This window comes from Lutzomyia longipalpis, chromosome 2 (assembly GCF_024334085.1).
Source record: "Lutzomyia longipalpis isolate SR_M1_2022 chromosome 2, ASM2433408v1".
NCBI lineage: Eukaryota > Metazoa > Arthropoda > Insecta > Diptera > Psychodidae > Lutzomyia > Lutzomyia longipalpis.
Window position 1 is genome coordinate 8,933,635 of NC_074708.1, and position 14,790 is coordinate 8,948,424.

A 14,790-nucleotide genomic window follows, 5' to 3' on the forward strand; every position below is an offset into this window, starting at 1 on the left:
AGAACAAAATGTGTCTTGGCTGAAGGTCTCAAAATTAGTACTTAGCTACTAAATTTTTAGAACTGCAAAATCTTAAAATTTTCTTTTACAGAATACCTACTAAGAAAATTTTTTTTTAAATAGAAGTGAGAAAAAAATTCTGAAACTTTTGTAGCACCCGTAGTGCCGCACACAGGCAAAATGCAATGTGAATATACGCTGGAAAATACATTTGGAGCCCCAACGACGATCAGTTGCCTCCGATCCGCCAAGTGTACAAGGTCTCCATAGAGAGTTTTGGTGCTTTTTATCGCCACAGCTCTTTTCTCTTTACCCCGTTCTTTTTTTTTCGCGATATATCGCGCATTCGCCGGCTTCCCATACATTCACCCCGTTTAATTGAGTGTGGAAGAAAGAAAAAAAAAGAGTTTAGGATTCAATATCGTTTTAACTGCTTTTGCCGCAAGTGAGTCAAAAAAAAACTTTTTTTCGGATAATTCTGCAAGAGAAATAATGTCTGACGTGATGGAAATTGAACAAATTGTGGAAACAAAGCCAAAAAAGGTAAATATTTAAATTAAAATGTGTATGAAATTTTGCACAAAGTCTTTTTGGCTCTTGGTGAATGGCAAAAAGGCCACACATACCACACCATATGGCGGATTAATCATCACGAGATCATTTTTCAACCCTGGAAATTTTATTCTTCACAAGAATTTTGTTCTTATGGCTGGGAAGAACGTCACAATGTTCCCAAGAGAATTTATTTTATATATATACACAAAGTTATTACTGAGAATGAAGATGATGGAAATCATGTGCTGTTCTCTCCCGGAAATTCCGAGAGATTGTCCAAAAACTTATTACTGTTTTATTTATTTTCTCTCTCTCTTGCTTTTGTAAATGCTAATTAAACCACAACTTTGGATGATTCTCTTGTACATTTCACAGACTTTTTCCATCCTACATGGTGCTCTGTAAATTTCTTTTTTTTTAATTCCAAAATTTAGATCTTTGGATTTTTGCTAGAGATTTACTTAATTTTTTTTTTGATAATTTCCTCACAGATCCTCACAGATCCTGTCAGATCTTTTTAAAATTTCAAGAGTGATTTCTCAAAACCAAAGCAATTTTTTAAAGTTTTTCGAGCTTATTAAGCTTATTGAAAATTCTTTTCTTTTGCTTAAGACAAAATTTTGACTGAGGATCAGAGAAATTTAATTCTAAATGATGCGATCGATCAAGGTGTATTGAAGTTTTAGACTTCCAAAATAAAACATGAGAAAAATACTAAAATATATACAAAAAAGCCCCAAAAAGCTCCTAAAATGCTTTCTGGATCATCGCCATTTCTTAACCATAAAAAAACGAATTTCTTATTTAGAAAAAAGAAATATTGGTACACCCTGTACTTCGTGTCTCCGTTGCCCAATTAATGTCTACGGTAAAAAATACATTTCAAGAGCAGATTTTTCTTTTTTAAATTGTTAGAGCAAAAATGGGATGTGGTACATTTTTTCACGATCTGGCGAATTTCATGGGAAGCCTCCTCACGTGAAATCTCATCAAATGGGGCGACGCCATGGAGTTGGATGATTGAGAGCCCATAGCAAGTGAGCTTCGCCCTAAATCATTCCCGAAAAAAAAGCCCATTCACTTTGGGTGACTTTGCTGTCTCCCAGTCAAGTTGTGTGGAGAGACACAAATAAAAGCCAAAATAATTCACCCAAAGTTCATTTTCTTACCTCCCCCCTTCCCTGCCAGCGGCACGTTTTCTTCATCAACCATTGATCTCGCAACTTACACTCCGCGCAGGTCTCACCTTCCTTCCTCATCATCACTTCAACCGGTTTCACATTGCAGATTTTTCTTTCTCTTCTCTCTTTGCCACCATTCTTAAATTTCATTCCGATATTTATGGTGTTGGTGTGTTTTGCAAAAAAAAAGTCTTCTGCAAAAAATACTTCTTCAGCCTCACCTGCAATCTTCACCTTTTAGCCGCCATATTCGTGGCTGCCCTCCTTGCACGTCAATTGCTTCATTGAGGAGCAATCTTACTACATATAATAATAAATTATTCCTACAAATCAAGGAAAATTCTTACACAATTCAAGTTCAGTTACCTCAAATGGGGGGCATTTGAAAGGAGAGAAAGAAAAAGAAAAAAAAGAGCTCTCCATGTCCGTTCTTTCGCAACATAATGAAGCTACACTTTCGATGACTTCTTAACCCCATGGGCCGAGCTCTTGGCGCACAATCTTCTTCTTGTTTTTCCACATTTCCCATCTCTCAGGTGTGTGTGCACAAGAAGAGCATCAGAGAAATCAGCTCACCGCGGAATTCTTTATCACGACGCTATCTTATTTTTCTTTTCTTATTTTTTTTTTAACATAAAAAGTATGACAAAGTTATATTTTTAACTTATTCCTCGTGTAACATCCTCGCGATATTTTTTTATCTATCTTCCGAAATGTGACGCGTTCTTTGGGGAGAAGTTCCACAATACTTGACTCACCTTTTTTTTCTGTGCAATAAAATACTCGTGACTAACATTAAGAGAACCTACGTATGGTTGTCACTTGAAATTTTAACATCCAAGCACATATAGCAAGTTATTGCCACCAATTCCTAATTTGGTGGAGAATGTAAATGAAATGATTTTTTTAACGCTCAAAAATCGCAGTGTTGATGAGAAATCATTCACAAAATAATAAGATGTTTTTTTCGTGAGGAGGGAACTATACATAAATCTTGCAAATTAGCATCATTTTTAAAAAGTTAATAGCCGAAGAACATCCTGTACGAATTTTTAACAAAGTTTCAGTGTATTCTGTCGAAAATCTTTTATTTTTTCTTAATTTTTTAAAATTTGCCTAAAAATTGATCAAAATCAATTTAATTAGAAGGCATTTTGACTGGATGTTATACAGCCAAAAATAATTATACAAAAGAGTTGACTGATGACTCCCCAAAAGAATTTGTACATGAGGAAGGACACATAAATCTCCGAAACGTCGTCCTTTTTAAAATTAGGAATATCTAAAGGTTAAAATCCATGTTTTACTCCCTCAAAAGCATTTCCTTTTTTTGTTCTTTGAATAATTTTCTTTTTCAAAATAAAAGAAAATTTATGTAATTTTCAAATTCCTTTAAAAATCATAATTAAATACCGGTAAATTTCTTTTATAAATGTGATAAATAATGTCAAAAAATTGACATGCAAAATGAACCACTTTACCCCTTTCTCTCGTATAATTAGTTTCGATTATTCCCCGAGCAAGATGAATAGGATTCCTAATAATTCAGTAATTATAGGATAGATAGGATAGATTCGGTATCATTTTATGATGTCATTAAATTTAATTTAACCTTTTATCAATTTGATTAGAAATGGCAATCATTCTCCTAAAACCTTTATCTTCATAATTTTTTTCCACTTTTGATATCAACTGCAATTAACGAGTTATTACCATTCTTTGTGAAAAGTTATGTTTATTTAAAAATAGCTTCTGAACTTATTTTCGATTTATCTATCTCTAAAAATTCCAAAAATCGTGATCTCATTTTTTTTTCTTAAAAGAAAATTTGCGATAAGCCCAACGTAATGACTGGAATTTTCTTGAGAAAATTAAAAGGGTATTGGCATTTTTTCTTATAAATCCCCATTTAGAAATATGCAATAAAAGCTCTTATCTTATGCGCCTCTCGTTAGATAATAGAGTCTACGGACATGATGTAAAGAACACTGAAGTGAAAACACTTCGGTTCTTGACTTTTTAAATAAATAAAAAAGAAAATAATTGCATTATCTATTGAATTTTTGTGAAATAATGAAGATAGAAAAAAAGGTTGAAGTATAGTAGAAGAAAAAAAAAACTTCCAACCAATGTTCTAACTCAATTAGCAATATTAGCATAAATGTTCATTTCTTGGTTTATTTTATAAATTATTCACGAGGTAGAAAGTCACAAAAAACACAAATTCTCCTCATTTTCATTGCCACTTTTTGGACACATCAACTTGGAGTGAAAATTTACTTGTGAATTTTGGTCAAAGCAAAAGTGGAATGTTTGGAAGACGCGCGACTTGCGTTAAAATAAAGATGAGGAGGGAAGATTAGACATCTAATTCTGTGTAGATTCACAGAGTTAAACGCTTAATGACCCTCTTGGAACTTTTTTGATTTATTCATAAATTTAATTTGAATGAAAAGCCCAGAGCATTAGCACACAATTCCACAAGAGAGAACCCCTCATTCAACCGTTGGCAAGGTCACTGTCATGCGGATAAACAAATACCCTTCCTTACCCTCTTGAGTCTTGAGACTCCCCTCTAACCCTCTTTCAACAAGAGGTCAGGGTGAGTTGAATTTTGGGTGACATCGCACTTCAAGAAAGTTTATCAAGAAGGGTGAGAATTGGGCTGAAGATGATTTAATTCATGCCAGAGAAAATATATTTATAGAGATTTAAAAAAAAAAGTTTTTCTTATGAAAAAGAAAAAAAAGTATGTCTCAGACAGAGAATTCGCGTATAAATATAAATCATTTAAAATGCATCTCTCGGAAAGTTGCGGAAGACCGGTATATTGATGAATTCACTTAAATGAGGAAATCTAACAGAAAGAGTAGAAATATATATCGTGTTTTAAACGAAATAAAACCAATAAATTGTATGTTTAATGACTTTTCGGTTTGATCCAGCACGTGTGGTTATTCATCTGTATCTAGTTTCCCCTTTTAAAAATGAGAATGAGCGATAAATTGGTCTCAATGGGAAGCGGATTAATATCGGTCTATGAGTGTTAATAAAAAATCAATGTGTGATATTGCATTTCAGAGTCGTAGAGTACATTAAATGCAACAATGTCATGCTTTTCACTGGGTTTTGTTAACAAATCCAAACACCTCTCACAAGAGCCTCAAGACAACAGTCAAGAGTAGATCATGTTGCTCATTTGTAACCCATAACTCACTCATTGCCAACAATTTACTATATGTCTGCTAAATTGACGTCTAATACAGTTTGATCACGAGCTGGCGATAATTCTGATTAATTTGAAATTTTCCTTATCAGTATTCTACGAGAGTTTACGTAAGAAATTCTTTTTTAATAGAAATTCAAATTTTCAAGTTTCTTTGAATCCTAAGTTTCTTATAAAAATATCTGAAAATTTTGAGGCTAAATAATCAAAGAAAATTTTTGTGCTAAATTAAATTATTTTTGGTATTAATTCGATTCAATATAAATGAGTTTAAATATTTTCAAAGATATATATTGTATTTTTGGACATCAATCTAGGTTAAGATCTGTTCAGTAATATTCTTTCTGTACAAGTACTGAATCAGATTTAATCCACAAAATACATTACGATCATTAAAGGGTTAATAAACTACAAACTCCAGTCTATTTATTTAGATCTTCCAATACAAATTCATGGCCTAGTTGAAAGCTCTAACTGACCAGACTGTAAAACTTAAACCCATAACTATGCCAATGGTTTGTGTGAGATGGTTTTATGCGTTTTATGTGACAATTTGATGAGAAGCGTGTCAAATTTTGATTTGAGAAAATAACATAATTTTTGCTCATCAAACCCAAATGCCTTTTTAGGATGATGAATGGATGTAAGAGAAGAAAAAAATTGCAATTGATCGTGGGAAGATTTCTTTTGTTGTCTCCCCTAAAGGAAAATTTGCAATGCAGGATGTTCGTTCAACCCTTCTCTTCCTCTCTGGAGGAGAGACGTGTCAAGAGATGGGAAGAATGGCGAGAATGTAATTTTAGAAACTATAAAGAAATATATTTCAGTGAGTCACATTTTGACTTTCATCGTCATCCTCACTCTTCATTTTTACTTAATTTTATTTTCTTCTTCCTCTCCATGCAATTCCTTTCATTCACGATCGTGGTGCACACACCCATGAAATAAGCTGCAAAAAAACTCGAAGAAAATGATTCGGCAAAAGTAATTAAATGAATGGGAAAATGAAATGATTTTGGAAAATTGTAAAGCAATAGAAATTTTACGGGGTTTTATCGATTTTTCACGGAGAGTTCTTTTTTTTAATGGATAGGTACTCCTTTTGGTATAAAATGAAATTCATGAACTGATATATGGGAAATTTTCGCTGAAATATAATCTTATCGAAATTTGTTTCTTTTATTATTCCTCCCCACACCCATTCTCTGTGGCAATTAAAAAAATATATATTATGTAGACCACGAAGAACGAAGGGAGAGAGAGAGAGTGAAGTCAGAGGTGGTGAAAAGGGGATTAAATTGCCAGAAAATAAGTCAATATTTTCGAGAGAATAAAAAGTTTCACCGCAAAAAAAAAGCTCACAGAGTGAATCTTTTCGTCAAATCAATTACAATTTCTTGCCACGAAAATCCATCTGCCGCGCTTCAAATTAGCGCCATCATTTTGTGGAGCTTGTTGCGAAGAGAAATGGAAGGGAAAGTCCCAAAAGAGAAGCGATAAGATATTTTATGATAATTGCAGTGCGGGACATAAAATGAATTCTCGCGCAAAATGTTGTATAGGTACCTTCCATAATATACTTCCGATTCTTTGTTGTCTGTACCATCATGTACAAAATCTTAAAATAGAATTTGAGTTTGGAGAACTTTGCAAGAGCATTCACATGCAAAATACTTGAAGACAGCATCAGTCTTCTTCTTATCTTTCTCTCCGCGTCTTAATTGTATTTGAATGATTTAAATTAGAGAAGGAATTTTACTAAAATGTGGGACAAATATGGTTTGAAAAATACACTGCTAACTAATTTTGAAACACCCATAAAAATAAAATTGTCCTTTAGAAAAAGTTTCAAATATTTTGATTTTTTTAACGATTTTAAGTGAATAAAATTCTAATTAAATAATAATTTTTGTTGCATTTCAGATGCCAATGTCAACGTCCCTGGACAAGGAATCAATCCGTGAGGCGTACGAGGATGTGCGGTCTGATTTAACTGAGAACGATTGGTGCGTCTTCAAATACGACGGTGCACGAATCATCCACATGCAATCTGGGACGGATTTTGAGGAATTTAAAGGCCAATTCACGGACAGTGAGCGTGCCTTTGGCTACCTCCGCGTCCAGATGGGCGATGAGATGTCCAAGAGGCGCAAATTCCTCTTCCTCACGTGGATTGGACCCAACGTGGGAGTGCTGCAGCGTGCCAAAATGTCCACAGATAAGGCCGTCATTAAAGATGTGATTAATGTACGTACCAATCAACATAAAAAATTAACAAATTGTTGATATTTTTTCTAAAATTATTGTTTTGCGAATTTTTAGAATTTTGCCGTTGAACTTCAGGCCGAATCGCAAGCTGAATTGGACATTGATCTCTTTAGGGATGCCCTCAATCGGGCCGGGGGTGCAAATTACGGCACAGGAGTACGCAATTAAAAGTAAAACCATATACCCCCCCGAAAGGGTTGAGTCATTTTCCGCCACTTTCATTTAAAATGCTTAATTTGTAGTATTAATTTGTATAATTCTGACGCCGAAATTGTGAATGTTCAATAAAAGTAAATAATTTGTAATGAGTTTAAATCTTTGTTTTTTTTTTATTACTTTTTTGTAAATTTTGAAACTTTTTAATCAATAGCTCATGCAAGAAAATCGGGCAAGCCGTTTAGCGGTATTGAAATTCGGTCTTGAAACATGAAACATTAGTTAACCATTTCGCGTCCTTTTGAAACATTGAATCATTTTATCTTTTCAACACGATATTAATGTTTGGGATACACCCAAATGATATTTTCTTGTTAATAAGTCTTCCTTGGCATCCTTTTCATAAATTAAGCGCATTTCTAACTTGGATAACCGGAAAAACAAATTAATTTAAAGGATGTTATGCACAATACAAGGGCGAAGTACCTAATTGAAGGAAACGCAGAAAACAATTTTAACCCACCCAGTCTTGTAGGGAATCAAAAAAGGATAAAGAATCGCCAAAAATATTCACCTTTTTCCACTGGGGTCACAACGAAAAAGGACAATAAAGTTTTGTAAAAATTCAAAAAAATTGGCCGCCATTCGCCATTTTGTTCATTTCAATGCATGAATCATATGTTTCAATGCTTCGTCATGAGCTTGTCGATGACAGTTTGACATTTCATTTATTTTTTTTTTTTGGGAGAAAATAAAAAAATTGCGTATTTTTTAGTTTAATTATCGTGGTAAATGTGTTTTACGTGTTGTTCAAGTGATTTTTATATCTGAATACCTGAAGGATGAATTCCCGCACAGCTTGTGACCGTCTCAGCGAGCACATCATTGGTCGTGGAAAAGGTCTTGGGAAAGGTGGTGCCAAGAAACATCGTAAGGTTTTGCATGACAACATCCAGGGAATCACAAAACCAGCAATCCATCGTCTTGTCCGTCGTGGTGGTGTGAAACGCAAAGGATTCCAGCGCAGAGGATCTCTCAATTCGTGAAAAAGTCATCTTCAAGACGATCCACGACCATTGTTTTTTTGGATTGCTTTGTTTTGTAACGAGAGATGTGCTCGCTGAGACGGTCACAAGCTGTGCGGGAATTCATCCTTCAGGTATTCAGATATAAAAATCACTCTCGAACAACACGTAAAACACATTTACCACGATAATTAAACTAAAAAATACGCAATTTTTTTATTTTTTCCCAAAAAAAACATGAATGAAATGTCAAACTCTCATAGACAAGCTCATGGCGAAGCATTGAAACATATGCTTCATGCATTGAAATGAACAAAATGGCGAATGGCGGCTATTTTTTTTTTGAATTTTTACAAAACTTTATTGCCTTTTTTCGTTGTGACCCCAGTGGAAAAAGGTGAATATTTTTGGCGATTCTTTATCCTTTTTTGATTCCCTACAAGACTGGGTGGGTTAAAATTGTTTTCTGCGTTTCCTTCAATTAGGTACTTCGCCCTTGTATTGTGCATGACATCCTTTAGTAAATGTTTCATTTTTAAGTCAGCGAAAATATTTAGGAAACATTTTTAAAAGATTTCTTTCTCTCCGGAAGAGCTTCTGATTTTTGTTACATGATAAAACGTTTCTTAAAAAAAATGATTTCACTCTAAATATTATTTGAAACGAGTATTTTCAACCAAGTAATCTCCATGCGTTATCTCAGGCTTTCTAAGAATTTTCCTCGCGGAATTCTTGGAAAAGAAATAACTTTTTTTTGAGTTTTTTATTGCTCTTTTATTCCTGAATAAGGTGTTAAATTTATAAAATATAAAGACAACATCGATGAGAGACTCTCAACGTTTTTTTTTCTCTCTCGCTTTGCTAGAAGATCAAAATGCACGACTACCTTACAAAATATACAATATTCTCTTTAAGCACTGAAAAAAGTGTTTGGGAAAACAAAGTGAAGCTAACAAATCACTGTGAAAATTGTGAGCTTCACACATTTGTCCATAAACTGGCATTTTTGAGTCCTCTTTTTAAGCCTCAATGGCTATTATTTTCTTTTACGTACTCACTTTACACATTACACGCAGAGAAATGTGGCTCCTTTTTGTCGCTATCGTCCATGCGCAAAGGAAGGGCCAGGTCCCATGACGATCACTTGATGCTACCCATCTGTCGACGATGCAGCACTTGCAGTGGTGGCTGTAGCATTGATGAACATCGGGGCAGCAGAAACCTGCTGATGCTGCGATGCTGGCTGACCCAGTTGGAGAATTTGTGGCTGGGCAGTTTGTTGCTGGGGGGCTGTTGTTTGAATTATTATCGGTTGCTGCTGTGCACCACCTTGCATCCGAATGAGGTTCAACTGTGACGGCGACAGGGGGATCTGATTGTAAGACAAAAAAAATAAAGTTCTTAAACTTTCTGCTAGAGAAGATAGAAATCAAAATATAAATTCACCTGAATGTGCTGAATCTCTCCGGTGGGCGTTACAATTTGCTGCAGCACCTGCAACGGTTGATTCTGTTGCGGTACATTGTTAACAATCATGGCATTCGTGGCGGGTTGCTGAGCAGATTGTGGCGTTCCCGTGGGTGACGTCACAATGATATTATTGTGCATTCCCCCCAATGTGACGGGCGTCGATGTTTGCACCTGAATCTGCGTTGGGGCTGCCGTTTGTCCCTGCAGCGCCTGCTGATGCTGCTGCGCCAGTTGGAAGTAGTACTGAATCTGATTAACCTGCTCACAATTCCCCGTGGACTTGATCTCACTCTCCTTCTTGATCGTCTTAATCTCCTCGCGTGGCACAATGTCAATGAGAAAATCAAATTGATCATACTTCGAAATGGCCATCGCTATATCGCTCCTCTGCAGCGTCCGTCGTTTGTTGTCCTCCGTATACACCCACGCACGTAGTGTTAGTTCATGAATGAATATTTCAGAAGCCTTGGCAAACAACAGAGGCGCCTCAGCTGAGATCATCTTCACATCCTCATCTAGCTTCATGATTTTCTTAATTCTCGCCAGTGGAAGATTTTGATTCTTAGCATCTACTGTCTTTATTCGCTTAACTTCCTCATTTATTATTGGCCAGAAGCTATTCAGCGTGGCCTGAGCCTCACTCTCACCCGCATTTGCTGTGTTATTCTCATCTCCGGACCCGCCACTCCCACCAGCTCCACTGCCCGTGGCCTCCTGAGCATCTTCGCTCATGTCCTCACTGCAAAATAATGGTTGGTGCATTAGATTAAGTCAAGACACATTCCATGTGGAAGAGTTCCACCAAAACATTTTTTTATTAAAGATTTTTATTTTTTATTTTTTGTTGTTGTGAAAAATAATAAAATGCTTCATTAGAAAAAAAATGTTTAAAAAAAAAACAAAGTTTTAATTTTTTTATAATGAGATGAAACTCACAGATATTGTAATTGATTGATTAGAGGATATTTTGTTAGAGCTTTAAAATTAAATTGTTTTTCTCAAAAAATTGATTTTTATTTTTTATTTAATTAATAGTAATTTAAAAATTGAAATTAATATCTTTTTTTCAATTTCCTGGAAAATCAAGTAAAATTGATTTAGATCTAAACCCCTCAAATATTATGTAATAAATAAAAATGAATAAGCTTTCTTATGTTTTTGACGACTATTTGCTTATTAGACGTTTTTCTGCAATTTTTTCCGTTTTCCTACTTTGAAGTTCGAATAAGAATCATTCCACTCATGTAAGAGCAAAGGTTACTGCATTGAAATTCTTCATAACAAACGTACTATCCAAGACACGCTTTGAGCGTCTCAGATGAATGAATCCCCTCTCAAGGAGTGGACGACCCACACAAAAAGAATAAACCTCTCCCGTCCTTCAATTCTTTTTTTTTTTCAAGCTTTTTTCTCACCTTTTTAGCAAAACGTACGACATTTCCCTTAAGCTCTCCTTTAGTATTCGTTCAAGAGATCCTCAGCACCAAATCCACTTTCAAGGGGGATTCGGTGCACATAAAAGAGCAAATCCTCTTCACTTCGAGACACACGAAGGAAATGAAAGACAATTTCAGCTGCCTCAGTGGCGAGCTTGTGGAGGAGAATTTGTGATGGGAACAAAGTGATTTGCAATGAGATGCTGCGTGAGAAATGCACAAATGCACAAGTAAACAGTCCAAGTGAAGCACGTGGTAAAATCGTGAGTTTTTGGGGTTTCAAAAACCAATGGGGATGATCGGCACAGTTATAAACCAATAGAAAAATTGTCAGTTGTCCGAAGCTCCAATGAAATTTGCCATATGCGCCGCCATTGGATTTGATTGGTTGTTTTTGACGTCCATTGAGACTCACTGACCAATTTGGCGGCAAATTCGAACACTTCTCGCGCTCTTGCACCCCAAACTCTATCACGACCGCACTCACTGGCACCCTTGCTACGGATTTCACGGTGCACGGGGCCAAATATGGGGCTAAATTGCACGCAAACACGATAATTTACGCAGCGACGATAGCTAAATTAAATGACAACCACGTCAATTTTGACAGCATACCTCGCATCGGGCAGCACACTGGTTTGTTTTTGCATTTGCTCACCGACACTAGCGCCATGCTGTACTGATTGGAATTTCCCCTACTTGGCGTATGGTGGCGCTGAAAACAGGACGATGGTATGCAATTTTTCTTATTTCTTTACGAGATGGACGAGATGGCATGTGAAAAATACTTTCCTCTCACTCTAGCATTTTGTGTAATAATAATAAAATTTGAACTTTAACGAACTTTTTGTTTGCTTTTCCAAAAATGCGATTTTTCTTGTTTTTCCGCCAATTTTTTCTCACAAAACACGTTTTTGGGGCTCCTGTGACACTTACGAGTGCTCCGGAGCCCCCGGGAAGCCGCTCTGTGCGAAATTTGGGGCCCGCGGAAATTTTGACGGTTGGGGATTTTACACGCACTTTTTTTCCCGGAAATGGATTTTCGTGACTTGGAATTTTTTATGCCAAAAATTCAAAATATTCTTCCTGGTCACAAAAAACACAATTTCCCGGGAAAATTCGGCGAAAAACGCGAGAAAATTGCGAAAAAGTGGATGTGTGAGGGAGACAGATAGCGGTGAATTGCATCCATCTCATTTTCTCTTCAAGAAAATGTACCAAAAAGAGCGCCAATTTCAAAAAGTAGTCAAAAAAGCATGAAATTTATATGGGGGCGCTACGAAGGGGGGCTCTGGGGGGAAAATGAATGTCATTGGTGAAAACCGCCTGATATAAGAAGCCTCTGTACCAAATTTCATCACGATTGGACCAACGGTGTAGAAATACTTAGCTGTACAGAAACGAAAACCTTTTAGATCCGTGAAAATTAACGAAAAATCATTTCTAAAATCAATTATGATCAAAAGTTGTTCAGGAAAACATTAACAAATAATTAATTATTATTTTTGAAAACTGATTTTTTGTTTAAGCAAATTATTGTTGAAAAATTGGCAGAAATATTGCATTTTTAGAGGACTATTAATTAAACATAATCAATGCCAGACTCAAAGAGGACTTCGCAAGCAAATTGTAAAGAATTTAAGCGAAAAAATGATCATGTTAATCTTTCAAAGAATGATCAATCAAAATGGAAGAAAACAGGCAAAAGAAAACTCTTGATACCATAACACTGCAATTACGATATGCACAGAAATTGAAATGCATCACTGACTGTCGTCCATCGATGCTACTCAATTCAAGAAAATAAAACCCAGCATTTCTTCATCCGCGAGAGTCTTTTTGCAAGGAGAAGGTAGCAATTTAATCGTTGCAGGGAGAAAATTGATGAGTCTGGTGCAGCAACATTGTGTGAGAGAAGAATTTTTATAGATTACAAAATAAATCTGCCGCGCAGTAAAAATCAGTATAAAATCATCCCTAATATTTCTAAATGCAATCCTGAATTTGCTCAATTTGCTGCCTCTCTCTTGAATTGGAATGATATTTCTTTGCTTCCTACTGCATCTGATCGTGTTGAGGCTTTGACTTTAATTATAAATCAACTTTTTGAAGATGTTGTACCTAAGAGGCGGGTACTAATTAAAAATTCGGTAACACCTTGGTTCAATACTCGTATTCTTAAATTCAGGAGGAAACGAGATAGAGCTTTTAAAAAATGGAGGATTAGCGGTCGTGTTGTAGATCGTTTCTCTTATATAACTTTACGTAATAAATTCTGTTTTCTAGTTCGAGAGGCTAAGAAGTCATATTACCAAATTAACCTTGATCCTGCGCTTCCCTCCAAACAGCTTTGGAGAAATATACGTAAGCTTGGCTTGCGTGCTAAATCTTCATCAGCTCAGGGAGCAGATATCAGTGCTAATGAGATTAATACCTACTTTAGTCTTGCTGCTACCGGTAGTAATGTTGTCTGTCCAGTCCTGCCTCAAGCCCCGTGGGACGGTTTTAGTTTTTCTTGTGTTTCACCTCATGACGTGTTATTCGCATTCTCGCGTGTTAAATCTAATGCCCAGGGTATCGATGGAGTGTCACTACCTTTTGTTAAGATTATTCTTCCCGTAATTCTTCCTATTCTTACAGATATCTTTAATTTTATCATTACTAGTTCTACTTTCCCTGATATCTGGAAATCTGCATTGGTAGTACCGATTGCTAAAGTATCCTCTCCTAAAACTCTTTCTGATTATCGGCCCATTAGCCTGTTGCCTGTTCTTTCTAAAGTCTTTGAAGCAATACTATTGAATCAAATGTCTTTATTTTTGAATAGTAATAGAATGCTTGTTGAGTTTCAATCTGGGTTTCGCAATGGTCATAGCACTACTACTGCTCTTTTGAAGGTTCAGCATGATATTTCTGTGGCTCTTGACAACCGTCAGTTTGTTGTGCTGCTTCTTCTAGACTTTAGTAAGGCATTTGACAGCGTCTCTCATGACTTGCTTTGCTACAAACTTTATAAACAGTTTAATTTCTCTTCTTCTGCCATTAGTCTTCTTAGATCCTATCTCAGTAATCGTAGTCAATGTGTGAGGATTGGAGACTCTATCTCCGATTCTGTAATGCTGGAACGTGGAGTTGCTCAAGGCTCGCTTCTTGGGCCTCTATTGTTTTCTCTTTTCATCAATGACCTCCCTAGTATCTTGAATAATTGTTCCTATCATCTTTATGCTGACGACCTTCAAATTTATTGCAAAGGTACCCCATCTAATTCTTCTCTTGCTTTTGATGTATTAAATAGTAATCTTATAAATATTGAAAATTGGGCTAATGCAAATGGTATTGCTTTGAATCCTAAGAAATCTCAGGCTTTGCTAATTTCCAAAAGGACTATTATCATTGATCCTCTTCCTCTTGTTATTTATGGTGAAATTATTCCTTTTGTTGAACGTGCTCGTAATCTGGGAGTTATTTTCAAT

The 14,790-nt window shown here is 35.8% G+C and overlaps 2 protein-coding genes across 2 annotated transcripts; one reads left to right on the plus strand and one right to left on the minus strand.

Moving 5' to 3' along the window:
• Positions 1-259: 259 nt before the first annotated feature.
• On the plus strand, positions 260-7,545 carry LOC129789142 (coactosin-like protein). The gene is made up of 3 exons (XM_055825798.1): positions 260-543; positions 6,886-7,209; positions 7,285-7,545. The coding sequence occupies exons 1-3, from the start codon at positions 493-495 to the stop codon at positions 7,396-7,398; spliced, it is 489 nt and encodes a 162-aa protein (XP_055681773.1). The 5' UTR covers positions 260-492; the 3' UTR covers positions 7,399-7,545.
• A 1,614-nt stretch (positions 7,546-9,159) lies between these two features.
• Positions 9,160-11,934, minus strand: LOC129789082 (nuclear transcription factor Y subunit gamma). Its single transcript, XM_055825720.1, has 3 exons — positions 11,297-11,934; positions 9,858-10,620; positions 9,160-9,783 (listed from the first exon to the last, which is right to left on the minus strand). Exons 1-3 carry the CDS (start codon positions 11,317-11,319, stop codon positions 9,562-9,564), a joined length of 1,008 nt encoding a protein of 335 aa, XP_055681695.1. The 5' UTR covers positions 11,320-11,934; the 3' UTR covers positions 9,160-9,561.
• Positions 11,935-14,790: the final 2,856 nt, after the last annotated feature.

What these genes read in the sequence shown, in the direction of transcription:
- LOC129789142 (XM_055825798.1), top strand. Translation starts at nt 493, where the DNA reads ATGTCTGACGTGATGGAAATTGAACAAATTGTGGAAACAAAGCCAAAA. An exon ending in TGGAAACAAAGCCAAAAAAG is followed by an intron (nt 544 to 6,885) that starts GTAAATATTTAA and finishes GTTGCATTTCAG; the next exon opens with ATGCCAATGTCAACGTCCCT. An exon ending in TCATTAAAGATGTGATTAAT is followed by an intron (nt 7,210 to 7,284) that starts GTACGTACCAAT and finishes GCGAATTTTTAG; the next exon opens with AATTTTGCCGTTGAACTTCA.
- LOC129789082 (XM_055825720.1), bottom strand. Translation starts at nt 11,319, where the DNA reads ATGTCGTACGTTTTGCTAAAAAG. An exon ending in TCGTACGTTTTGCTAAAAAG is followed by an intron (nt 10,621 to 11,296) that starts GTGAGAAAAAAG and finishes ATTATTTTGCAG; the next exon opens with TGAGGACATGAGCGAAGATG. An exon ending in GAGAGATTCAGCACATTCAG is followed by an intron (nt 9,784 to 9,857) that starts GTGAATTTATAT and finishes TCTTACAATCAG; the next exon opens with ATCCCCCTGTCGCCGTCACA.